At 47.0% G+C, this 25,737-nt stretch overlaps 1 protein-coding gene across 2 annotated transcripts; it reads left to right on the forward strand.

Annotated features, from left to right (window-relative positions):
• Positions 1–64: 64 nt before the first annotated feature.
• Positions 65–25,737, forward strand: ccdc62 (coiled-coil domain containing 62). 2 transcript variants are annotated; one of them, XM_063210759.1, is made up of 13 exons: positions 65–597; positions 1,379–1,419; positions 1,563–1,778; positions 4,015–4,207; positions 4,776–4,942; positions 5,586–5,687; positions 6,886–7,057; positions 7,699–7,800; positions 8,019–8,107; positions 8,959–9,089; positions 20,038–20,152; positions 24,568–24,936; positions 25,227–25,737. In XM_063210759.1, exons 1-13 carry the CDS (start codon positions 534–536, stop codon positions 25,251–25,253), a joined length of 1,788 nt encoding a protein of 595 aa, XP_063066829.1. In that variant the 5' UTR covers positions 65–533; the 3' UTR covers positions 25,254–25,737. The 2 variants fall into 2 exon arrangements, with proteins under 2 accessions (XP_063066829.1, XP_063066828.1); XM_063210758.1 differs by lacking the exons at positions 65–597; positions 1,379–1,419; positions 1,563–1,778; ... (5 more) ...; positions 8,019–8,107; positions 8,959–9,089 and adding an exon at positions 18,290–19,749.

The following is a 25,737-nucleotide window of genomic DNA, read 5'->3' on the forward strand; positions in this document are numbered from 1 at the left end:
CACAGTCAGCAAGAAATTTGAAATCTCCTACATGTTCTCATGGAAAGTTGTATCGTGTTGACTGAATTTCAGATGATATCTGCTATGGCAGCTCGGTGGATGCAACTCATCCACCCACTCAAGATCACTACATGAACTTTTTACTGCAGTTCGGTGCACAGTAATCTACCAGTAGTTGCACGAAGGAGGGCAATGCCAGCTTGTTGTCAAAGGTAGCATAGCAGCTAGTTTAGCTAACGTTAATACTTGTTGCGCCAGATTATCTTGCTGTGTTGCTGCAACAAGTTGCAGTGCCTGGTTAGCAGCATTGAGAGAAATGCAAAATCCGGATATGTGAATGGACATGCAGAGTTGGAAAAGACGACATTCTCATCAATCATTAGTTCTAGGCTACCGTCACTCATCATCACCATCTGAAGTGATGCTGCTTCTGTGCAGATCCAATGCACAGTAGATTGCAGTACTGCTACTGTTTTGAGTGAAGATGTTAACGAGTCCTGGCAGTAGAGATTTAAGAGGATGCGTGTACTGAGATGAACCCAGAGAGATGTATGGACCAACCTGACACTCCACGGCGACCCTGCCTGCAGTCTGGGGGTAAGCTGCAGCTTCACTTCCATGAGCATCACATGGTGTCAAAAGTAACATTAAATTTATGGTGTAGAGTAGAGTGCTTTTATTAATCCCGAAGGAAATTAAGGTGTCTGTCAGTTTACATAAACACAAATACAAAACATACACAAAGGAATTATGCATATTAAGTTAGTGTACAATACTGTAAAAAATAATGGGTATAAGGTATTTGTATATGTTTGTGTATTTGTGTAAGTACAACTCTAGAACATGATACTATTACATAGTTGTTAGTACACAATTTACTCCATTCTATCTAGCGAGGTAGATAGACTGTGTTGCTACTGAAAAAACACTAAAAAGCTTACAAGAATCTAAACAAATTTGATCCAACCAGCACACAGTCATCTGATCAAGACAAGTACACAGGTCTAACTGGTTACTTTGATCAGTGTTTCCCAACCAGGGGTACGTGTACCACTAGGGGTACGCAAGCACACTGCAGGGGGTACTTGGAACAATGTGATAAAAAGAAATTAATAGAGCATGACCATGTTGGGATAGGAGAATATAAATAGAGAATGGGTTAGGGGGTACTTGAGGTACAACAAAAAGGCTTTGGGGGTACATGAGACCAAAAAGGTTGGGAAACACTGACTTAGATGAAGGAACGAAAGGAAACTGTGTTTGTTTTTTTTACTTTTACTTTTGACATCTCTGAGCATAGTAAACAATGTATTAGTTTCTATGAAGTGTGAATTTGCAATGCATTACCCCGGTGAGAAAGTTCTTCCCTCCTCTGCAGAGTTCCCTGCCGAGCCCTGGCACAGTACTCCAAGAAAGAAGGTAGTTCATCTATTTATTTATGTATTTATTAGCCATTTATATACGCTATAATACAGGACAGTAACCAAACCATGTACACACATGACACACACACACACACACATTTGTAGTGTAATCTCAGACTACTGTAATTATTCTTCCAGTTTCCATCCCCTCGTGAGGCGTCTCGTCTTCAGGATGTGAGATCGGAGCAGGTGGCCAGGGAGAGGGACAGCATGGTGGGGCTCGGGCAGCAGAGGAGTGAGCCTCAGCAGAGGAGGCATGACGGCCACCTACCTCACCCCACGGCCCTGCAGCAGAGACATGGCCAACTACCTCACTCCACCTCTCTACCCCTCACCCTCACTCAGAACGGCCAGGTGGGTTTAGGCTGGGCTACATCATATTATCCACATCCTATTTGGTTGCAATGAGGGGTGTTGTCCCCATCACCAAATTTGTGCTCATGACACGTGTGTCTTTTGGTTTGGGATTTAATTGCATGTACAGAGAGTTGCGCTCAGTTGTAATTTGAGGGGCAGTAGTTCGGAACGATTATGCAAAGTAGCATGGGACATCCCAGGCTAGGGCAATTGTCTTTATTATTTTTGAATACTACGGTTGATGTTGGTAGGCTTAGGATAAGGTCAAGGGGCCGTCGGCAGGCTCATTATGATGTAAGGGGGCATTTGTTCATATAAGGTTAAGAACCACTGACATAAAGTGTACCCCTTTTTTCTTTATAAGGATAGGAACCCTGTGTTTCCTGTAAAATTCAGTGCCACAGAAAGATTCTAGATTACATCACAATTGGGTATCTCTGGAATGTACAGTGTTTTGGCAACCAATGATTCTAGAATCTGTAATAGAATTTAAAATCTTTGCTGACAAAGTAGTGCCCCTGGGCAATTTTTACATTAGGATTTCAACATGTAGGTGCCAAAGGTAAGAGCTTTTTGACATATGACATTCCATACTAAAACTGAGAGGTTCTTCTGAAGCTATATTCTAGTTCTAAGTTCTAGTCAGATTATTTTAAGAAAATGTTGCAGATGTAGGTAGTAGTTCTTAAATTTATTGGGCTTTATTTTTTTGCATGCAAACACGATCAAAATATTGAAATTATTTATAAAATAATGTTTTTTTTTCTTTGAGTGGCAACTGAGCATGACCACGTGATAGCTTACGTAACATAATTTATATAATTAGTCAGAAATTAGCAACATCCAGTATCTTAACAATCAGCGGTGTCTGAGGAGGGCCACACGAATTTTAGCTGATCCGCACCACCCCAGCTACACACACATCACTCTTCTACCATCTGCCCGGAGATACAGGTGCTTACGTGCTCACACCAGCCGACTCAGGGACAGCTTCTTCCCTCAATGTATCAGGTTGTTGAATTCAAAAACATCAACATAGGAAGGAATCCACTCATCACATCTCCCCTTTCTCCAACCTGCTTTAAAAAAAAAATGCAGCTTGCAACTCTTAAATACAGTCAATCCGGAAAGTATTCACAGCGCTTCACTTTTTTCACATTTTATTATCTTACAGCCTTATTCCAAATGCTACAAATGAATCTCTTACCACCACACATGCTTAACACCATCTAAAGCCAATTTGTTTATCTTGGTCTCATCAGACCACACGACATGGTTCCAGTGATCCATATCCTTGGTCTGTTCATCTCTCTTGAGACCAAGATAAACAAATTTGCTTTAGATGGCGTCAAGCATGTGTGGTGGTAAACAAGTGAGTTTTACACAAAAAGTGCATCATCTGGCTAGTCAAGCATGGTTGTGGGACTGACATGGTTTGACGATGTATGAATGCCGTCAACATTGGAAATCTGAATTACACCCTCCATGGGATTTCATTCAAAACTCACACCCATCTATTTTAGCCAGGTGCAGACTCAAAATGTACAATTTCAATGTACTGAAAGGTTGAGACACACACCGATGACCTCCCTTTTAATCCCTTTTCATTTCGAAATGAAAAATTGAATGTAGTTGCTGCCAAAGGTGGTTCTACAAAGTATTAAGCAAAGGCTGTGAATACTTTTGTAAAAGTGATTTCTTTGTTTTTTATTTTTATACATTTTCACAACTGTCAAGACAACTTGTTTTTCACATGGTCATAATGGAATAATTTGTGTAGAATATTGACAGCAGAGATTCATTTGTAGCATTTGGAATAAGGCTGTAAGATAATAAAATGTGAAAAAGTGAAGCGCTGTGAATACTTTCCGGATTGACTGTATATATTTTTTCCCTACTTTTATTTTTGCCTTTTTTACTTTCTTTTTTTAACATTTTTCGGGACTCTCAGAGCAGGGAAGCTTTTCATTGTGTATATATGTTTCATATATATACACATGACAAATAAATATCTTGTGACTTATCTTGTATCTTGTGTGTGTCTGTTTGTGTTTGTGTCTGTGTGTGAAAGCGTCCTTGTGAGAATGACGGATGGACACGGTTTATTGAGTTTATGCTTTCACCCATTCGCTGCATGAATACTTTGCACCACTTCATTTCAAAGTTTTTTGTTTTACAGCAAGATGTAACTGTATGTAAAAAGTACACCTGTGTGTCCCTGCGCTGTACTTAGATGTCCTCTGATGAGGTGGAGAACAGCGGCCCCCAGAGGCGGCGGCGGGAACTGCAGCTGCTGATGGCCGAGCTGCGCGAGCGCGATGACGAGCTGAACAAGATGGCCGCCGCCCACCACGCCCAGCTCCTTGCCTGGCAACAGGACCGCCAGCGCACGCTGCAGCTGGAGGAGAAATGCGCGCGCCTACAGGGTGAGGCAGCTAGGGGGCGCTATTCCATTATGGCTGATTTTCATTTCACTCTATGGCTGTTTGCATACCAACGGCATACAGAAGTGTAATAGTTTGCAATATCTTTAGGATATAACGTGTTTCGTAGATTTTTTTAATGTTGGACAAAATACCTGATGAGACAACTTGTCTTGCTAAAGCTCTAGCTGCCTTGCTCCAGGAAACTAGCTATTTGGTAAGCTACATTGCTAACGTTTAGTTTCACGTTTAGTCATGTGAGGAGGGCTGTGTAACCAGCAGCATAGCAACAGTGAACCGCTAAATGAAAACAATCGAGCTTCATGTGAAATGCGCTGCTTCTTGCCACTCAATTTCAGATGGAACTTGAAAAGTGTAAACTTAAACAACGATGTTACAGAAGGATAGTAGTCATAGTGTAGTCATAGAAGTAGTCATACTGAGGTTGATTGTGTGTGTATGTCTGTGTCTGTGTCTTTGTGTTTGTCTCTGTGTGTGTGTGTGTGTGTGTGTGTGTGTGTGTGTGTGTGTGTGTGTGTGTGTGTGTGTGTGTGTGTGTGTGTGTGTGTAGAGGAGCTGGTGCAGCAGGATGAGGCGTTGCGTGCGGTGGGGCGGCGAGCGAAGGCCTCTGAGGAGCAGGAGAAGAGCAGCCAGCGAGAACTCAGAGCTGCTCAGACACAGCTTCAGGAACTGATGCACACACAACGCCATGACACCCTTATGCAGAACCAACAAGAGGTACAATGTATACTAGTGTGTACTATATTCTGTATATTATGTATAATGTGAACTATTGTAGTATATACTTACTAAGTTCAGAACTACACAGCTATGGGACAAACAAATTCTAGGTTGTTTCGTCCAGAGGCGGTATTGCGTGCCTACGTCACAATAGCGATGCGTGTCCTTGTTGCCGACGACGTTTGATTCGTCGCCATTACAACCCTCCATTACCGTCCCTAATCTTAACCCTAAACCTAACCTTAACCCTAAACCTAAACCTAACCTTAACCCTAAACCTAACCCTTAATCGCTTGTTTGAAACTAGTGAGTCCCAGCGCAGTGCCCACTGCAGTTCGGCAACGAGGACGCGCATCACTAGTGACGTAGGCACGTCCGGACGAAGTATCCTAGTTTTTATGAGTCCCACACAGATACAGCTGCAGGAACTAATACACACAGCGCCATGACAGCCCTTGTGTTCTTTGTGTTTTGGCGCAAAGGTCGTCAACCTGCTACCTGTATGCAGCAGTGGCTATTCCAACATATCAAACATTACCCTGAGATCACAAAAGCAGATTACATCTATTCAGATTATAAAAAAAAACCTATCCATTTCAGTGTATGCAATGTTTGTGATGATCTCTTTCCCTGGTGGCAGGAGCGTATCCAGGCGCTGGATTCCACGGTAACCATGCTGTCCAGCCAGGTGGGGCAGCTGCAGGCCAGAGAGGAGGAGCTTAGCACCATGCTGAAGCTAAAGGTAGCATCTTAGCATCATCACTGCACCATTCTATAGGTAGCATCTTAGCATCATCACAGCACCATTCTAAAGGTAGCATCTTAGCATCATACTACAGCTAAAGGTAGCGTCTTAGCATCATCACAGCGCTATTCTAAAGGTAGCGTCTTAGCATCATCACAGCACCATTCTAAAGGTAGCGTCTTAGCATCATCACAGCACCATTCTAAAGGTAGCGGCACAGCATCATCACAGCACCATTCTAAAGGTAGCGGCCTACATCATCTCAGCACCATTCTAAAGGTAGCATCTTAGCACCATACCAGAGAGGATCTATGGGTGATACGAGAGAGGAATCTCGCGACTTTTTCCGGGTGGTACTGTCCACTAAGTGGCGCCAGAGAGCGCAGAGGAGCGCCAAGGAGCGCAGAGGCTGTTAGAATGAATGGGGTCCCATGGAGCTCAACCACAGATGCTGCCATTGCTTTGGGAGAGAATTGGTATCATCGTTTCATTTCATTTTTTCCAAAGGCAGGATAAATTATCCTTTCAAACAGCACTTAGTTTGAATGTTTAAACATGCTGGATCTTTGTAAAATACGTCTTTATTGTCAATATGACATCACAAGTGGCTTCACACACTGCTGTTTGGATTGGTCGGCCGGCTGTATTGCTGTGATCACGACGGCCGTAAAGCAATTTTGTTAGCAAGATGCTAGCGGAGCCTGACTCATAAATGCCAAAGCTGTAAGAAATCAGAAGGACATAACTCTCAGGTTCATGTACATTTCATTTAAATCCACATTGGTTTCTCAGAACTTACAGTAATATTGTCAAGTTTCAGCCGACAGCGAGCACAATTGTCAGTTATTAGCGCCAGCCTTATGGGCTCTGCTGTCTCGACAGCGCTCCCTAGGTGAACTGCAGGCACGGGTTGGAGGGCGAGATTGGACACAGTATGTAAACCCACTGTGATCATACTAAAGCTAAAGGCAGCATCTTAGCATCGTCTTTGCATCATGCTAAAGGTAGCATCTCATCACTATGTCAAAGCTAAAAATAGCATCATACCACTAGAGATACCACTATGCTAAAGCTGAATGCAAGTGAATGTGTAAGCTCAAGGTAGCACTATGCTCAAGCTAAACATAGCAAAATGCCAAAATTAACCCGTTGCGTTCCTCATGACTGATCTGCATTAACCCCTTGTTTTCCTCAGGATAAGGATGTGATAGAGGCCATCGTCCACATCCAGGACCTGTCTGCCCGCCTCCGTAGCCTAGACGACAGCAGGGCGGAGTGGCAGAGCCGCGAGAGTAAACTGCTTATTGAAGTGGAGACGCTGAAGCGAAACTATCGAGACATCCGGCACGAGAACTCCCGACTCAAAGGTACCATTTAGGACATCAAAGCGAAATTCAGGCTGGTGTTATTTGGCGATGATTCCAATTGACTTGCATGGTCAGATGCGTAATGCATTTCAGCTCGATTGCCTCCGTCAGAATGTTCAACACTTTTTTTTTCTTTTGATAAAATTACCGATAAATCTTTGGCCAAATGAAGAGGACCTTTGACATTCTGTTTTTTATCTTAGTGATCTTGAGTACTATGTCCTAATTAGTCTTTTTTGCAATGCGCCAAACAAGTTCAGTTTTGAACCGAATGCAACTTATACCTGTTTTGAATGCATTGAATCAGATGTATTGTCTGACGTTGTGAGAAGAAGGCTCAAGGCTTGTGTGTGTGTGTGTGTGTGTATGTGTGTGCGTGTGTGCGTGTGCGTGTGTGCGCGTGTGTGCGTGTGTGCGTGTGTGTGTGTGTGTGTGTGTGTGTGTGTGTGTGTGTGTGTGTGTGTGCGTGCGTGCGTGCGTGCGTGCGTGCGTGCGTGCGTGCGTGCGTGCGTGCGTGCGTGCGTGCGTGCGTGCGTGCGTGCGTGCGTGCGTGCGTGCGTGCGTGCGTGCGTGCGTGCGTGCGTGCGTGCGTGCGTGTTTGTGTGTGTACGTGCGTACGTATGTGCATACGTGCGTTTCAGGGGAGCTGCAGGAGAAGACCCTGGAGAACAGCACACAGAGAGAGGAGCTTATTCGCCTCAAACAGGAAGCAGAACTACTCAGGAGAGACCTCGTCATCTCAGGTGAACACACACACACACACGCAAACACACACGCAAGCACACTCACACGCACGCAACATACATCCTTACACTTTTTCAAAGTTTCTCAAACACTGTGCATAGGAAACTGTGCGTTTTTGACTGTGTGTGTGTGTGTGTGTGTGTGTGTGTGTGTGTGTGTGTGTGTGTGTGTGTGTGTGTGTGTGTGTGTGTGTGTGTGTGTGTGTGTGTGTGTTTAGGGGAGGAGGAGAGCTGGAAGGATGAGATGCTGCAGTTGTGTCGGTCCAAACAGGAGCGCACCGAGGCAGAGCTGCACGGGCTCAGACGGGTACGTTGCAACATTATTATCATTACAGCATATGTGAATTATTATCATACAGCATATGTGAATGGGTGCATTCAACAAAGGTGTAGGTCAGAGGGCTTCTGTGTTCTGTCTAGTACTGCGAAGGTGTTCTTTGGTTAGGCGTAACTTAGAGATGAGATGAAATCCAAGACACTCTTCGTCTTCATTAAAAAGCTTTTAATTAAATGTAGCTACCGGTAGTTCATATTTGAACAGTTAAAAGTTGCCAACATGTTTCAGCCAAACATTGGCCTTCATAAGGACTTTAAAAGAGTTTGTGAATGGGTAGCATGAGTTCTGGAAATAAGCTACTAAAAATATGCCATAGTGCACCTTTACGTTTATTACATGGCTCGTCTTGATTCTGTAGAATGCACCGTTCATTTGACTGGGGCTCTCCAACGTTTGCACATCTGTTATTTCTGAAGAAGATCTTTAACAGACCGCTGTCAATGGCAATGGGCAGAATCTCTGTTACCTAGCGGTGTGTGTGAGACAGGGTGCGTTCCAATATGCAACCTTGCGTCCTTCACCTGTGCTTGTGGCCTCATACCAGGAAGTAATACGGCATGATGACATCACAGACAACAGCATTATATATTTCAATATCTTGCAAAAGCTCAATTGTAAAGTCATTTGCTTATTTTGCAAACTGGATGGTGAATGAAAAACAGTCTACCAAAAGTTGTTGTGGCTAGGCTGAGAGCTGGGAAACTTTACTGTTTTTTTTCCACGGAGGCGGGGTGAGGCCACAAGTACAAGTGGAGGACGCAAGGTTGCATATTGGAATGCACCCACAGTCTCATACCCAGTCTCCTCCATTCCCTTCCCAGGTGTGTGACAGTCAGCATAATGACCTGCAGCTGCTGACGCTGAACCTGGAGAGGAGCGAGGAGACCCTGAGGGGGTACGAGAGGGCACACCTGGCCGAGAGCCAACGCAGGGGTCAAAGGTCACGAGACAGGTAATCACCATCAGCTGCTTCCTGTATGAGGCCACGGCACTTCCTTTGTAGGATTTTGATGAAATGAAGTATGATTTTAATGAGCGTAACGGCTAGGAGTAAGGTGTTTATTAGGCACAATTAATTATGTTGTTCTTTAATGAGGAATGTAACCTCATATTTTATTTCCCTTGGGTGTAATATACTCGCATTACATTACACTTAGCTGACGCTTCTTTCCAAAGCAACTTACGGTTATTTAGATACAGGCTATTGTGGTTATTTAGATACAGGCTATTGGGGTTATATGCCTTGCACCACAGCTATACAGTGCAGTAGGGAGTGCATACTATACAAGGGAGTGCATTTATAATATAGTGTCCATAAGACCAATAAACAGCATGTGCATATGTTGTTGTTGTTGCAGTGGTCTAGGCACCTCAGCAGTAGACAGCAACACACGGAGGTCAGGGCAAGACAGACAGACCCAGACAGGAACCGGGGCAGGAAGTGATCATTTGCACTGGGCCACAGCGACTGTAGAGCAGCGGAGAGATGACGAACAGTGGCCAGGAGGGGGAGCCACAGCTGAGGAGTATACAGCAAGGAGATCAAGAGTTGTGCAGTGGAAGGAAGAAGAAGAAGATATAGCAGACGACAGGGAGAGATATGAGATGGGCCTACTGTTTAGACACAGCCGGTCCCCCTCACAGATGTACTTCACTAACGCTCCAGTTGAGAGTGGGGCATTGTCCCCTATTGACACGGTGAATAGTTTCTTCAGCAGTGACCTTGTAGCTTTAGCAGTGGCCCGCTCTAGACTTGACGCCTCTACAGACTGGAGGGCCACTAGTTATCCTGTGAGTGGTTCTTCGAGTAGTGACGCTGACGGTAGTGATGATGAGAATATGCTGCCAAGAGGAACAAAGCTGAACATTGAGATCCAATCTGAGATGGAACATGTGAACCCCCGAAACACTGTACGAGGGCATTTCTGTAGTGTTCCAGAAGTATTCCCAGCCCATAGCGCCACTAGAAGTAGCCAGCCTTTCCCCACTTATCCTGTGGGTGGTTCATCGAGTAGTGACACTGATGGTAGTGATGATGAGAATATACAGCCCAGAGGGGCAAAAGTGATTCCAGGGACCCAATCTGATATGAAACATGTTTACCACCTAGAAACAGCCAGTGGTTCCTTGAGTAGCGGCAGTGATGATGAGAACGTACAGCCAATAGGGGCTAAGGTGAACCCAAGGACCCAATCTGAAATGGGACCTCTGTATCCCCAAGACACCGTAACGAGTTGTGAGACTGAAGGCAGTGGTGATGATCAGCCGAGATGGGTAAAGCTGAACCTTGAGACCCAATCTGAGATGGAACATGTGCCCCCCCGAGACATTGTGAACACTGTGGTCAGTTCCTTAATGATCAGTGACCAAGAAGTGTTCCCAGAACAAACCATCACCGGAGGTATCCAGGCTTGCACCACTTATCCTGTCAGTGATTCCTCAAGCAATGAGACTGAAAGCAGTGATGATGACTACATACAGCCAATAGGGCCAATGGTGAACCCAGGGACCCAATCTCATTTGGGACACGTGTCCTCCCTAGAAACTGTAATGGGGCATTTCTCAACTCTTCCTGTGAACAGTTCCTTGATCAGTGATCTAGAAATATTCTCAGCACAGACCACCACTGGAAGTATCCGGACTTGCACTCGTTATCCTGTGAGTGAATGGACTATGCAGCCAATGGCGCCAACGGTGAACCTAGAGAACAAATCTGATGTTGGACACGTGTCCTCTCAAGAAACTATGCGAAGGTGCTCCCTAGGGGATAAGGTGAGCCCAGAGAAGAAATCTGAGATGGAACATTTGTACCCCAGAGAGTCTGTGAGCGGTTCATCGAGTAGTGACACTGACGGCAGTGAGGATGACAACATACAGACAAGAGGTCCAACGGTGAGTCCAGAGACCCAGCCTGAGATGGGACACTTGTCCCCCCGAGAAATTGTAAGAGGACATTTCTCAAGTCTTCCTGTGAACAGTTCCTTGATCAGTGATCTTGAAGTATCCCCAGCACAGACCACCACTGGAAGTAGCCACCCTTTCATGCATTATTCTGTTACTGGGTCCTTGAATAGTGACACTGAAGGCATTGGTGATGAGAGCATACAGCCAAGAGGGCCAACTGTGAACCCTGAGACTCAATCTGATGTAGGACACGTATCCTCCCACGAAAGTGCGCGAAGGCGTTCCCTTGGGACAAAGGTGAACCCAGTGACCAAATCTGAGATGGAGCATTTGTACCCCCGAGAGTCTGTGAGTGGTTCTTCCATCAGTGACATTGAAGGCAGTGATAATGAGAATATGCAGCCAAGAGGGCCAACTTTGAACCCTGAGACTCGATCGGATTTAGGACACATGTCCTCCCGAGAAACTGTGAATGGTTCCCTGAGTAGTGACACTGAAGGCAGTGATGATGACAACATGCATCCAATAGGGCCAAAGGGGAACTCAGAGATCCAATCCGATATACTAGCACATGTATCCTCCCAGGAAACTGTGCGAAGGCGTTCCTTGGTCAGTGATCCAGAAGTCTTCCCATCCCAGTCCACCTCTGGACTTAGCCAGCCTTGCATAGCGGTTCCATTGCTGCCTTCCATACATGAGCACTCTACTACGGGACAGGTTAATAGCGGTGCCCAGGTGGAGAGGGGACAGGTGAACATTGTTGAGGAGAAGGAGAGACATGATGATGACAACATACAGGTGAACCAAGAGAGCTTATCTGATATGCTACGGTACGTGTCCTCCCAGGAAACTGTGCGAAGGCGTTCCTTGGTCAGTGATCCAGAAGTCTTCCCATCCCAGTCCACCTCTGGACTTACTCAGCCTTGCATAGTGGTTCCATTGCTGCCTTCCATAGACGAGCACTCTACTGCGGGACAGGTGAGCAATAGTGCACGGGTGGAGATGGAACAGGTGGAGATGGGACAGGTGAACAATGTTGAGGAGAAGGAGAGACCTGAAATGGTCCCACAGCATGGTGTCACCCCGGCATCCACACAGGCACCTGTAAAAGATACTTCAGTGGAACACACGCAAGATGGAGAAAGGTCTTTCAATGAACCTGTAAGCAGTCCCAACTCCAATGAACCTTCTGCCTCCGCAAAGGCAATTGTAAATGGTACTTCAGCAGGTCACTGTCAGGAAGGAGCAAGGTCCTCCAGTGAGGCTCTAAGCAGTTCCAACTCCAGTGAACCTATGGGCAGTCCCAACTCCAGTGAACCTATGAGCAGTCTCAACTCCAGTGACCCAATAAGCACTTCTACTTCCAATGAGCCTGTAGGAAGTTGCTTGACTAGTGAGGCTGTGGTAGATCCAACAGTTGTACCAACCAAGACCACCACTGGAATCTCCAAAAGACAAACGACAGTGGAACGCTCTGAAGAGGAAGGTGCAAGGTCCTCCAGTGAAACTATAAGCAATCCTACCTACAATGAGGCTGTGGTAGCTCTTGCAGTTGTAACAGTCCAGACCCAGGTCAACACTGGAATCACCAACAGCCAACTGCCAGTGGAACACACTCAAGATGAAGGGAGGTCCTTACGTGAGCCAGTAAGCAGTCCTACCTTTAGTGAACCCACAAGCAGTCCCAACTCAAGTGAGACTGTCTTAGCTCCTGCAGTTATACCAGCTGAGACCCAGGCCATCACTGGAATTACCAAACGCCAACTGGAATGCGCTGAAGATGAAGGTGCAAGGTCCTTTAGTGAAACTATGAGCAGTCCTACCTCCAGTGGTTTCTCCTCTAGTGAGACTGTAGGAGGTTCCTCGACAAGTGAGCCTGTGGATGTACCAGTGGACCAGTTCATGTCAAGACACTTAACTGCTCCAGACATGATCCCAGATGACAACACCACTGGAATTAGCCAATCTGCAGCTAATAGCTCAGTTAGCCCGTCTAGTTCCATCCTGCCACTTGTGACTGGTGACAGACCAACAAATTCTGCGATGGAACAGCTGTGCCCTTACACCCAGTCTGAGAAGGGACGATTGTGCTTGGAGATCAAGTTTGACATGCCCCAGGTTCCCTCCTTGGTGTTGGAGGGGAAACTGGAGCTATCAAGGACGGAGGGAGGGACGCCCTCTAGAGAAGCCATGATCCGGTCCTCCAGCAGAGAATCTGTACCTGTATGTGTGGACCACACCATGCCCATACACTACTCAGCTACAACAGCACAGGCCACTGCTGGAATCAGCCAGTCTGGAGCTGTTAGCACAGACTGTTATTCTACCACCACAAGCCATTCAGAAGCAATCACCCCTACTTTTTCCCTTGACCAGACGCCAGCCAGCAATGATGTTGAGACACAGCTAAGTGGACAAATCACAGAGACAGAGGCAGAGATAGGACTTGTGTCCCCCTCTGAAGCTGTGAGAAGGTCCTCCCTCCATGTACCTTTGAACAGTTCCTCGATGACTGAAATTTCAGCTTCACCAGAGGACCAGTCCATGCGTAGTGACTTGACAGCTCCATCAGTTGCCCCAGCTGAGACTCCCACCATGAACCACCCAGGACCCGTTACCTTCATTTTCAAGCCTAATATAACAATCCAGCCAATGGCAGCTACCTCCACCGCTGGCCCTGCAATTACCAGCGGGCACATACCAGACAGCAACAAGGACAAGAATATTCAACCAAGAGAGGCAAAGGTGAACCCAGAGACCCAGCCTGATATGGAACATGTGTCACCCCAAGAAACTGTAAGAGGACATCCTCCAAGTGTCCCTCTGAATAGTTCCTTGATCAGGTTGTTTGACCAATACTGGTCGACCAGTGAGCCAGGACTTTTGACCAGTGAGACAGGGGAACTTCCAGCAGTTGTACCAGCCGAGCCCACAACTGGAATCACCAATAACCTGCTACCAGCCACCTCTATTGCCAGTCCAGGGCAGACCATCTCTGGAGCTGTTACCTTAGTTAGTCAGCCTAATATAAAGATCCAGCCAGTGTCCGCTACCGCCATTGCAGGCCCTGCCATTACTAATGGAAGCCCCCTAGACAGCAGTGATGATGAGAATACACTGCAAAGAGGGCCACATGTTAATCCAGACATTCAGCCTGATATGGAACGTGTGTCCCCCCAAGAAACTGTTAGAGGACATCCTCCTAGTGTCCCTGTGAATAGTTCCTTGCTCAGGTTGTTTGACCAACACTGGCCAACCAGTGAGCCAGGACCATTGACCAGTGTGCCAGGAGCTCCAGCAGTTGTACAAGCTGATATCACCAATAACCAACTGCCAGCCACCTCCCTGTCCGCTACCGCCATTGCAGGCCCTGCCATCACTGATGTTAACCCCTCAGACAGCAGTGATGATGAGAATTCACAACAAAGAGAAACGGTAACAGGGCATCCCCCAAGTGTCCCTCTGAGTAGCTCCTTGATCAGATTGTTCAGCTGGGTTAGGTCGAACAGTGAACCTGGACCATTAACAAGTGAGCCTGGGGAACTTTCGGCAGTTGTACCAGCTGAGACCACAACTGGAATCACCAAAAGCCAACTGGCAGCCACCTCTACTGCCAGCCCTGCCTCTACCCATGTGCAGTCCCCAGTCAGCAGCGAGGACGTAAAAATTCAGCCAAAAGGTGCTAAAGTTAATCCAGACACCCAACCTGATCAGTGCCCAAGTGTCCCTGTGGACAACTCCTTGATCAGTGATCCTGCATCAGTGGACCAGTCCAGTCCCAAACACCTTACAGCACCAGAATTGTTGCCAGCCCAGACCGCCATCTCTGGAAGTAACCAGCCTTACACAGCTGTTCCATTGCTGCCTTTTATTCGGGAGAGACCTGAGACCACGAGACCTGAGAAGGTCTCACAGCCAGGAGAGAGCCCAGCCTCCTCACAGGCAACTGTAAATGGTACTTCAGCAGGTTGCTGTCAGGAAAGGGCGATGTCCTCCAGCGAGGCTGTAAGCAGTCCAGATGCCAATGAATCTATGAGCATTCCTACCTCCAGTGAGACTGTAAGCAGTCCCAGTTCCAGTGAGGCTGTAGGAGGTTGCTCGACCCATGAGGCTGTGATGGCTCCAGAAGCTGAACCACCCAAGACCCAGACCACCACTGGAATCACCAAAAGCCAAAAGCCTGAAATGGGACATGTGGCCCTTCAGGAAAAGACAAGGCCCAGTCGCCGTGCAGCTCCACCAGCAGTTGTTGCACCAGCTGAGACAATCACTAGAATCACCAAAAGCCAACTGCCAGCCAGCTCTACTGCCAGCCCTGCCTTTGCCCACGTGCAGACCCCAGGCAGCAGCGAGGACGAGAATATGCAGCGAAGAAGGGCAAAAGTGAATCCAGAGACACAGCCTGATATGGGACATGTGTCCCCCCAGGAAAATGTAAGAAGGCATTCCCCAAGTGCCCCTGTGGACGAATCCTTGATCAGTGACCCGGCACCAATGGACCAGTCCAGGCCGACACACTTTACAGCTCCTGAAGTGTTACCAGCCCAGATCACAGCTGGATTCACGGAAAGCAAACTGCCAGCGACCTCTACTGTTATTCCTGCCCCTATGCCTGCACAGCCCCCAGACAGCAAAATATCTGAGAAGACACTGTTAAGAGGAAAGGTGAACACAGATGCCCTGTCTGACATGATACGTATTTCACCAAAAGAAACTTCAAACAGGCATTCCCGAAGTTTCCCTGTGAATAGTTCCTTGATCAGTGATTCTTCATCAGTGGACCAGTCCAGGTCCAGTGAGCCTGTGGAACCTCCACTAGTTGTACCAGCAGAGACCTTCTCTGGAATCAGCAGAAGCCAACTGCCAGACACCTCAACTGCTAGTCTTGTCTTTACCAATGGACAGGCCCCAGCCAGCAGCAAAGATGAGAAAATGCAGCCAAGACGGACAAAGGTGAATCCAGAGACCCAGCCTGATATGGAACATGTTCAGGCCCAGTTGCCTCACAGCCCCAGAAGTGTCCCCAAGGCAGACCACCACTGGAATCCCAAAGAGCCCCCAGGCAGCAGTGATGATGAGAATATACACCCAATAGGGACAGAGGTGAATCCAGTGACCCAGCCCAGTGTGGGACATGTGCCACCACAGGAAAATGGAATTCCTGTGAACAGTTCCTTGATCAGTGATCCAGCACCAGTGGACCACTCCGGTCCCAAACACCTTACAGCTCCAGAGGTGTTACCAGCCAAGACCATCACTGAAATAACTAAAAGCAAACTGCCAGCCACCTCTACTGCTAGTCCTGCCCCTTCCTATGGGCAGCCCCTAGACAGCAGAAGATCTGAGAAGATGCTGCCAAGAGGAAAGGGGAACACAGATATCCAGTCTGATATGGGACATGCGTCACCACAGGAAAATGTAAGCAGGTGTTCCCCAAGTATTCCTGTGAACAGTTCCTTCATCAGTGATCCTGCTTCAGTGGACCAGTCCAAGCCCAGTCACCGTGCAGCTCCAGAAGTGTTACCAGCCGAGACCACTGCTGGAATCGCGGAACGCAAACTGCCAGCCTCCTCTACTGCTATTCCAGCCCCTACCTATGGACAGCCCCTAGCCAGGAAAAGATCTGAGAAGACTCTGCTAAGAGGAAAGGTGAACACGGACACCCAGCCTGATATGGGACATGTGTCACCCCATGAAACTGTAAGAGGGTGTTCCCCAAGTGTTCCTGTGGATAGTTCCTTGATCAGTGATCCTTCATCAGTGGACCAGTCCGGGTCCAGTGAGCCTGTGGAACCTCCAGCAGTTGTACCAGCAGAGACCATCTCTGCAATCAGCAAAAGCCAACTACCAGACACCTCAAGTGCTAGTCCTGTCTTTACCAACGGACAGGCCCCAGCCAGCAGCAAGGATGAGACAATGCAGCCAAGGACAAAGGTGAATCCAGTGACCCAGCCTGACATGGGACACATGCCACCACAGAAAAGTGTAAGAGGGCCTTTTCCAAGTGCTCCTGTGAACATTTCCTTGATCAGTGATCCAGTGGACCAATCCAGGCCCAAACACCTTTCAACTTCAGAAATGTTACCAGGCCAGAGCACTACTGAAATAACTAAAAGCAAACTGCCAGCGACCTCTACTGCTATCCCTGCCCCTACCTATGAGCAGCCCCTAGCCAGCAAAAGATCTGAGAAGTCACTGCCAAGAGGAAAGGGGAACACGGTGCCCCAGCCTGATGTGGAACATGTGCCACCACAGGAAAATTTAAGAGGGCGTTACCCAAGTATTCCTGTGAACAGTTCCTTCATCAGTGATCCTTCATCATTGGACCAGTCCAGGTCCATTGAGCCTGTGGAACCTCCAGCACTTGTACCAGCAGAGACCATCTCTGGAATCAGCAAAAGCCAACTGCCAGACACCTCAACTGCTAGTCTTGTCTTTACCAATGGACAGGCCCCAGCCAGCAGCGAGGATAAGAAAATGCAGCCAAGTGGGGCAAAGGTGACTCCAGACACCCGGCCTGATATGGAACACGTGTCCCCCCAGGACATTTTAGGAAACTGTTCCCCAAGTGTTCTGGTGAATAGTTCCTTGGTCAAAGATCCTGGGTCAGTGGACCAGTCCAAGCCCAGTTGCCAAGTGTCAGCCGAGCCCATCAGCAAAAGCCAACTGTCAGCCACCTCTACTGCTAATCCCGTCTTTGCCTATAGACAGCCCTCAGGCAGCAGCGAGGATGTGTCACCCCAGGAAAATGCAAGGGATCGTTCCCCAAGTGTTCCTATGAACAGTTCCTCTATCATTGATCCAGCACCAATGGACCAGTCGAGGCCCAAACACTTTACAGCTCCAGAAGTGTTACCAGCCCAGACCATCACTGAAATAACTAAAAGCAAACTGCCAGCCACCTCTACTGCTAGTCCTGCCCCTTCCTATGGGCAGCCCCTAGCCAGGAAAAGATCTGAGAAGATGCTGCCAAGAGGAAAGGGGAACACGGATACCCAGCCTGACATAGTACATGTGCCACCCCAAGACACTGTAAGAGGGCATCCTCCAAGTGTCTCTATGGACAGTTCCTTCTTCAGTGATCCGGCATCAGTGGACCAGTCCAAGCCCAGTCCCCGTGCAGCTCCTCCAGTAGTTGCACCTGCCGAGACAATCACTGGAATCACCAAAAGCCAACTACCAGACACCTCAACTCCTAGTCCTGCCTTTACCCATGGGCAGCCTACAACAAGCAGAAGCTCTGAGAAGACCGAGACTCAGACTGCGACAGGACAGATGTCCCCCTTTGAACCTGTGAGAAGGTCCTCCCCCAGTGTTCCTACAAACAGTTCGTTGATTGGTGAGAGTCCTGCTTCATCGGTCAAACAGCCCAAGCCTAAACATCAGCAGCGGGAGAAGCAGGAGGTGAAAGAGGTAGAGAAACAACAACAAGAGGGGAGGGAGGTCGAGGAGCAGGAGGGCAAGGAGCAGGAAGAAGCCGAGGAGGAGCAGTACGAGGAGATGAGGATGGCAGTACAGGAGGAGGAGGACAAAAGGTTGGTGGAGGCAATGAAGCAGCAGCAAGAGGAGTCGAGTAAGGAGGAGAAGGAGGAGGAGGACCAGCAAGAAGTCGAGGAGGAGCAGTACGAGGAGATGAGGATGGCAGTACAGGAGGAGGACAAAAGGTTTGAGGAGGCAGTGAAGCAGCAGCAAGAGGAGTCGAGTGAGGAGGGGGAGATGGAGATGGCACTGGTTGAGTGGGAGGAGGAGGTGAAGGAGGAGGACCAACAAGGGGGATTGAGTGAGGAGGAGGAGGAAGAGGAGTCGAGTGAGGAGGGAGAGATGGAGATGGCACTGGATGATTGGGAGTGGGAGGGGGAGCTGGAGAAGGAGGAGGTAGCGGTGAAGGAGGAGGACCAACAAGGGGGATTGAGTGAGGAGGAGGAGGAGGAGTTTGTTGAGGAGAAGGAGGAAGGGGAAATGGAGATGACACTTGTGGTGCTAGAGGAGAAGGAAGAGGAGGAGAAGCAAGAGGAGGAGATAGAGTTGAAGGAGGAGGACCAACAAGGAGGATTGAGTGAGGAGCAGGAGGAGGTGGTAGAGGAGGAGGAGGAGGAGGAGGAGGAAGAGGAGTCGAGTGAGGAGGGGGAGATGGAAATGGCATTGCAGAAGTGGGAGAGGGAGGTGGAGGAGGAGGACCAAGAAAGGGGATTGAGTGAGGAGGAGGAGGAGTTTGTAGAGACACAGGAGGAAGGGGAAATGGAGATGGCACTTGTGGTGCTAGAAGAGGAGGAGAAGCAAGAGGAGTATGGTGAGCAGGGGGAGTTGGAGATGACTGTGGAGGCGGAGGAGGAGGTGATAGAGAAGGAGGTGCAGGAGGATGAGGAGCGGGTGGTGGAGAAGGAGCAGCGAGATGATTCAAGTGAGGAAGGGGAGATAGAGGTGGCGCTGATGCTGGGGGAGGAGGGTGAAATGGATGTTCTAGTGGTGTTTAATAAGAAAGAGCAGGAGGACAAGGCAGAACACCAGGAGGAGAACCAACCGCAGGGGATGAATGAGGAGAAGAAGGAGGTGAAGGTGATGGGTGAGGAGAAGAAGGGGGTGAAGGTGGCGGTGTTGTTGGAGCTTGGCTCAGACTCAGACTCTGATGGCGAGTACTCAGTGCAGATGGCGGAGGTCAGGGGTCAGAGTCAGCAGCGTGAGGCGCAGGAGGACAACCAGGATACCTGGTAAGAGTAGCAGACAGGCACAAGTTTAGGCACAAGTTTACTTCTTACTTACCTCACGAACATACTAAACATGACAAAAACAAAGACACTAAAATAGGTACAGGACGTTCCAGACAAAATGTGGCCAAACCTCTAAAATAGCTGCTAGACTGTACAGACTAAACATGGAAACAGTGGCCAAATACGCCCATAGTCTATGTTACACTAAATTTCTCCTTTATGCCTTTACTGGTCCTGTATTTGACCTTGACCTTGACCATGATCTTGACCTTGTCTCTTCCCCTTCAGCCAAGCAGAGGAGGTGAGTTCTCCCCGGCCGGGCAGCCCTGTCTTCTGGACAGCCATCAGCCCTATAGGCCACTCCAGGACCATCTACCATTCGTCACCAACGTCTGCTGATCACGTGAGTATATTTCCTACCCGTAAAAAAACAAGTCCGACAGGCGGACAACAGATGCGTCCGTCTATGCCCGTTCTGAACCTTTTTTGCCCAAACGCCCCCTTGGCCTCCTCATAACCTGTCAAGGCAATTTATCAATAAGCCTACCATGTACTGTATAAGCCTGGATTTGAAAAAGTACCATAGGATTTCAACAGTGTTGGGCAATTTACTGAAAAACTGTAATGCATTGCTGATTACATGTTACTGTCTTTTCAAAATAATCCCTTACACTACATTTAGCAATGTGGGGTAGAGTTCTCAACGGGCCTGAAAATGTCAACCCGACCCTACCCGGCCCGTGGCTTTTAAAGCCCGAGCCCGATGTTACCCGACACATCACTAGAATTATCTAACCGAACCCGCCCGAGGCCCGAAGTCGGGGGTCGAGTTTCCCCACGTTATCCTATGGAGAATGACGGGTTGTGGTGGGTCTTTAAGGGCACTTATGTGCAGTAAATTGCATAACCCACTAAAAAACCTAGTGAAAAGATATTTTCCACAATAGAAACATAGGCCTAATATGAAATAGCCTAGGGAAACTTACGTTCTTGCTATTTAAGCAGAATCATCCACAGCGCGATTTCAATAACCGCCTCATGCTTCACGGCAACAACAATCTATCCACCTTTTGTTTTGACTTCTAAATACGCTTACTACATTTCTACCCCGTGTATCTGATTAAATGTAGGCTACGTGAAGTTGCCCCTCCCTCCTTGTTTGTTCATATGCGTGGATGAGATGGAAAGCTTGGCTGTGACAAACATTGTTTAAAAGTTTCATAAAATTTTGGTCGGCACACAAGGTTTTGGACATACTAATTTCTAGTGGCACCTGGGCTACGGTTGGTGCATTGATCAGCCATGTAGCAAAAAAGACAGATAGCCTAGGTGAGAGGATGAGATCTTCCTCGGCTGGCGAGCGCTCCGCATGTGTGCGCGCGTGTTTCCTTCCAAGACCCGACAGTTGCTTACAAGTCAATTTAAGCACGAAAACAGCAAAGACAAGGTGATATTTCATTCAAACAGGGCCTACACGCTCCAAATAAAACATTTGCTGAGGGGATTTTCAACCAGACCGCAGCGCGAGCAGACAGTCAGTGTGAAAAGCCAAGTCTACCGGCACCTTCGCTGCCGCTCGCTTACCATCGGTGCACGAGCCATTTAAATAGTGAAGTGGCATATCGCAACAGCACATGCGGATTAGCCAAATTATATGCAACAAAGTCGCCAACAAAGCGTGGATTTAACGTTTAATACGCATATGCCAACGTTGTGTGAATACGTGGAAAGGATAACCTAATTGGAAAGCCACTGTCCTAGAAGACCGCTTCGGTTTCGTTTCACCTCATGGGGAAAACATAATTTCCATGCACTGCATTTGCTGAGACTACTAAGCAATAAAGTTAGCGATCAAACTAAAAATATTGGTTGTTGTCATTACAGCATTTAATATGCTAGGCCTATGGCTGTTGTTTAAAATAGTCATTGGATTGCCAACCGTCCCTTGTATTAAGAAACAAAAGTATGGTTCCATGAGCTGACATCTAAGAACTTTTTTCCCGTTTTTATTAGTTTGCGTAATTGTAGCCAATGTAGTTTTTCTGTGCGTTCCGGGACCTCTTTCCAACTCATCATCGCTGTGATGTGATGTTTGTTTTGCGTTCTGGTACCTTGTGATTTACAAATTAAGCACTGCGCGCAAGGTTGCATGCAGCAGCCTGCCAGACCTTCGTTACGCAGGCCTACATATAGGATAACCTAATTGGAAAGCCACTGTCCTAGAAGACCGCTTCGGTTTCGTTTCACCTCATGGGGAAAACATAATTTCCATGCACTGCATTTGCTGAGACTACTAAGCAATAAAGTTAGCGATCAAACTAAAAATAATGGTTGTTGTCATTACAGCATTTCCTATTCTAGGCCTATGGCTGTTGTTTAAAATATTCATTGGATTGCCAACCGTCCCTTGTATTAAGAAACAAAAGTATGGTTCCATGAGCTGACATCTAAGAACTTTTTTCCCGTTTTTATTAGTTTGCGTAATTGTAGCCAATGTAGTTTTTCTGTGCGTTCCGGGACCTCTTTCCAACTCATCATCGCTGTGATGTGATGTTTGTTTTGCGTTCTGGTACCTTGTGATTTACAAATTAAGCACTGCGCGCAAGGTTGCATGCAGCAGCCTGCCAGACCTTCGTTACGCAGGCCTACATATATTTAGATAGATAGGTCTAGCTTTACTGACCCATCAAGGGGAAATTCGCCATGATTCACGGTAAACAGCAGAACTGTTTTTTTTTTCACTGGGCGGAAAAGATTGAGCCCGCGGACCGAACCGACCCGAGCCATATGCTTATATTTTCGACCCGAACCCGGCCCGAACCCAAAGGGCCCGTCGGGTTTGTCGGGCTGACCCGACCCGTTGAGAACTCTAATGTGGGGACCTAAGGCGAATTTAGCTAGGGGGGCCATCGGTCCATCCCATATCACATTTTTTTTAACATAAAATCTCTATTTTTGTTATTTATTTATTTTTTTAATCACGATTTTTTATTTAAAAAAATAATAATTACAAACATAAAAAACAGGCAAACATTACAACCCTTTCTGGACAGATTTCAATGAATAGGCTATTTGCAATTTTGCATAGGCCTACATTAAATAAACTAAAATGTGAAATTCTCTTTTCACTTTAATATGAGAGCAGTGATGTCCCCCCCTCACTGAAGTGTTATTTCATGTGTGTGCATGATGCTGTCACCTATTTGAAGTGACGTTGATGTTGGATTTCATGGAATACTTTTAAATGCCGCTTTGGGAAGAAAACAGAGTAGGCGACAGGTGAACTGTATTTCTGTCAAAACAGTGGTTTGCAGGCGTTTGCGTTTTCACGTGGATATTGTCTTCGTGGACCGTAACAGACAAACCGTAAGTTCCATAAACTAATCAATGAGACATTGGCTACGTGTACATGATGTTTTATGTTTTTAAGTCCGATTTAATAAATGCGATTTAAATAGATCAGATTAAGAGTTATTTTGCGATGCGTATACATGGCACTTTCACTTAAATGCGATTAAACGTCTGGGGAAAATAAAGCATTGCGATTGGACTGAGGACGCACGTGCTGAGCGAGCCAAATAAGGCACAGGGGCGTGGTTCAATGCCACCGAGATGCAGGTCATCTTCCCCACGAAAATCGTTGCCTCAGGCGGACTGAAATCACAACATTTCCCCCTTTCTCCCTGGATCATTTACAATGCTACATTAGCTACCCTGTTAGCATAGAAAGACGAGTGGTCAAATAGTAATGTGGAGTAACTTTGCTGTGCTTCATTACTTCGTGGGGCACTTTTACATCAATATATGGAAGCCACAACATTTATAGTCGCTTAGGGACTTTAAATTAAGCAAAACTTTCATGTGAAAATCAACAGGAAGTGCCGCCATGTTTTTCTCACTGGCAAAGAGCACGGTCTCTTGGCCATAGATGTGTACATAGGAAACGCTATCTGCAAATGTCTCATGCCTTCCTATTTCATGGCACACATGGATGGAATATGCATACAGACTTCTGTGCTTCTGCAGTTGTGTCAGATAATGCAATCAATCAGCTGCGTAGCCGGTTTGCTAACCATTATGGTAGACGTTTTGGTTTGCACGCATGAGCTCCAGGCCAAAACTGAGCGACTGCCACCTTGTGGACACAAGAGGGAATCACAAGAGGGAATCACAATTCAGAAACTCATCACGGGAGGGCGGACGGACGGACGGAAGGACGGACGGACGGACGGACGGACACCAAAGCCTCTTATAGAGATGCGTGGGACGCATCTAAAAATCAGTATGGCCCTACCGTGGTCCTTTGCCGACCCTTCCCCACATCTCTCTCCCCACTCACTTCCTGTCCCTGTTCCACTTACCCCCCAACAAGGAAAAAAATCAGTACAACCTCCACGCTCCTGTACCTCACAATCTGGTATGTCAACAGGAAGGACTTGGTTCAAGAGATGAAGGAGGATCACCTGAGCATCTTAGACGTGGATGTTTGAATTTACTTTTCTAAATTAACTTCAAACATATATGTCTGAGTTTGTCCTGTGATCCTCCATCATGATGTTCCTCACCACCCAACATTGTACAGTGTATGTACATGTACCTGTATGTACGTGTGTGTATCACCATCCAACCTGATGTATACATGTAGTATGTGTGTGTGTATATGCTAGACGTATGTGTGTATGTGTGTATCTGTCTATGAAACTTCCATCCTGATAAGGGTTCAGCTCTTTTTTTTTACCCCAGCTTTGGAAATTAAATACCTTTTGATGTTTGCATTGGTCTCAGGAAGTGACTCTTATCTCATATGACTTATCCTAGTGTCTCAGTGAAGTGAAGGTCTTCAGTCAAGACTCCAACTCGCCAGCGCGTTTCCAGGAAGTGAACGTGTCACCAGCGCGTCTCCAGGAAGTGAATGTGTCACCAGCCCGTATCCAGGAAGTGGGTGTGTCTTCAACACGGCGCCTACAGCGCCTCCTGGAGGAGTCTCGTCAGATGGTCTCTGCTCTGGAGGGCCTGTCTCTGGACGTCACAAGCCCCTCCCCCTCATCACCCCACAGCCCTGCCCAGCACAGCCGCATGGCACAGGCGCTCACCAATGGTCACCATGACGACAGCAGCGTTCAAGATGGCAGCTCTGAGGCCCGGTCACTCAACTCTAGTCGTGAGAACAGCTTCCAGACCAGAAGGGTGTGTGATTTTTACAAAATGTGTTGATTAGAGATCTGAGTTATTTGAAGAATATTGACATCTACAGCACCACAGTCTTTCAAAAATGTTTTGCATCACCACAATTGTAGCGATTTTTCATGGGATGATTTTTCTGTGAAAAACATTTTGGTTCTTATTAGGTTTATGAATAATTAAAAAAAATGGACATTAACCTGTGCTGGTAAAAGCCAATCATTTTTTCACTGTTTATATTGTCACTGCACTGTCATATTAACTACTTTAGCCTCGTCTTTTTTCTTCTTATTCAGATTTCTTCTCATCGCTCCCAAGAATGAGTCGTCCTAGCTAGCAGGTGAAGTAAAGCAGTGATGTCCAAAGCTGTAATAAGAACTGAGATTACTGCCACAGGCAAAGCTGCCGCCACTGGAACTATACACACTCTCTCCATTGGAGGGAGCTCTAAGCTGTGGACCAGCTATCAAGACTGCACTGGACCTGAAGAGCCAGCAAGCACCTTGCACTGCATACAAACCCTTTTACGGCATTAAAATAGCCACATAGCCATGCCTCTTATTAAAGGGAACAAGGTTTTAAATGAATGTGTTTTAGAATTATATTTTTGTACAAGGCTTTGGCATTTTATAAAAGAAAATATTATCTCCTGTGTTACAACTTGATGGACTGAAATTCCTTTGCATTTTTTTATACGAGGAATTTTCGCAAAAACTGATGTAAACCTGATGTTCAGGTAAATTTTAAAATGTACAAATGTAAATATCTTTCTATATGCCAAATATATCAAGAGTCTTTTTAAACATT

The sequence above is a fragment of the Engraulis encrasicolus genome, chromosome 11 (assembly GCF_034702125.1).
Source record: "Engraulis encrasicolus isolate BLACKSEA-1 chromosome 11, IST_EnEncr_1.0, whole genome shotgun sequence".
NCBI lineage: Eukaryota > Metazoa > Chordata > Actinopteri > Clupeiformes > Engraulidae > Engraulis > Engraulis encrasicolus.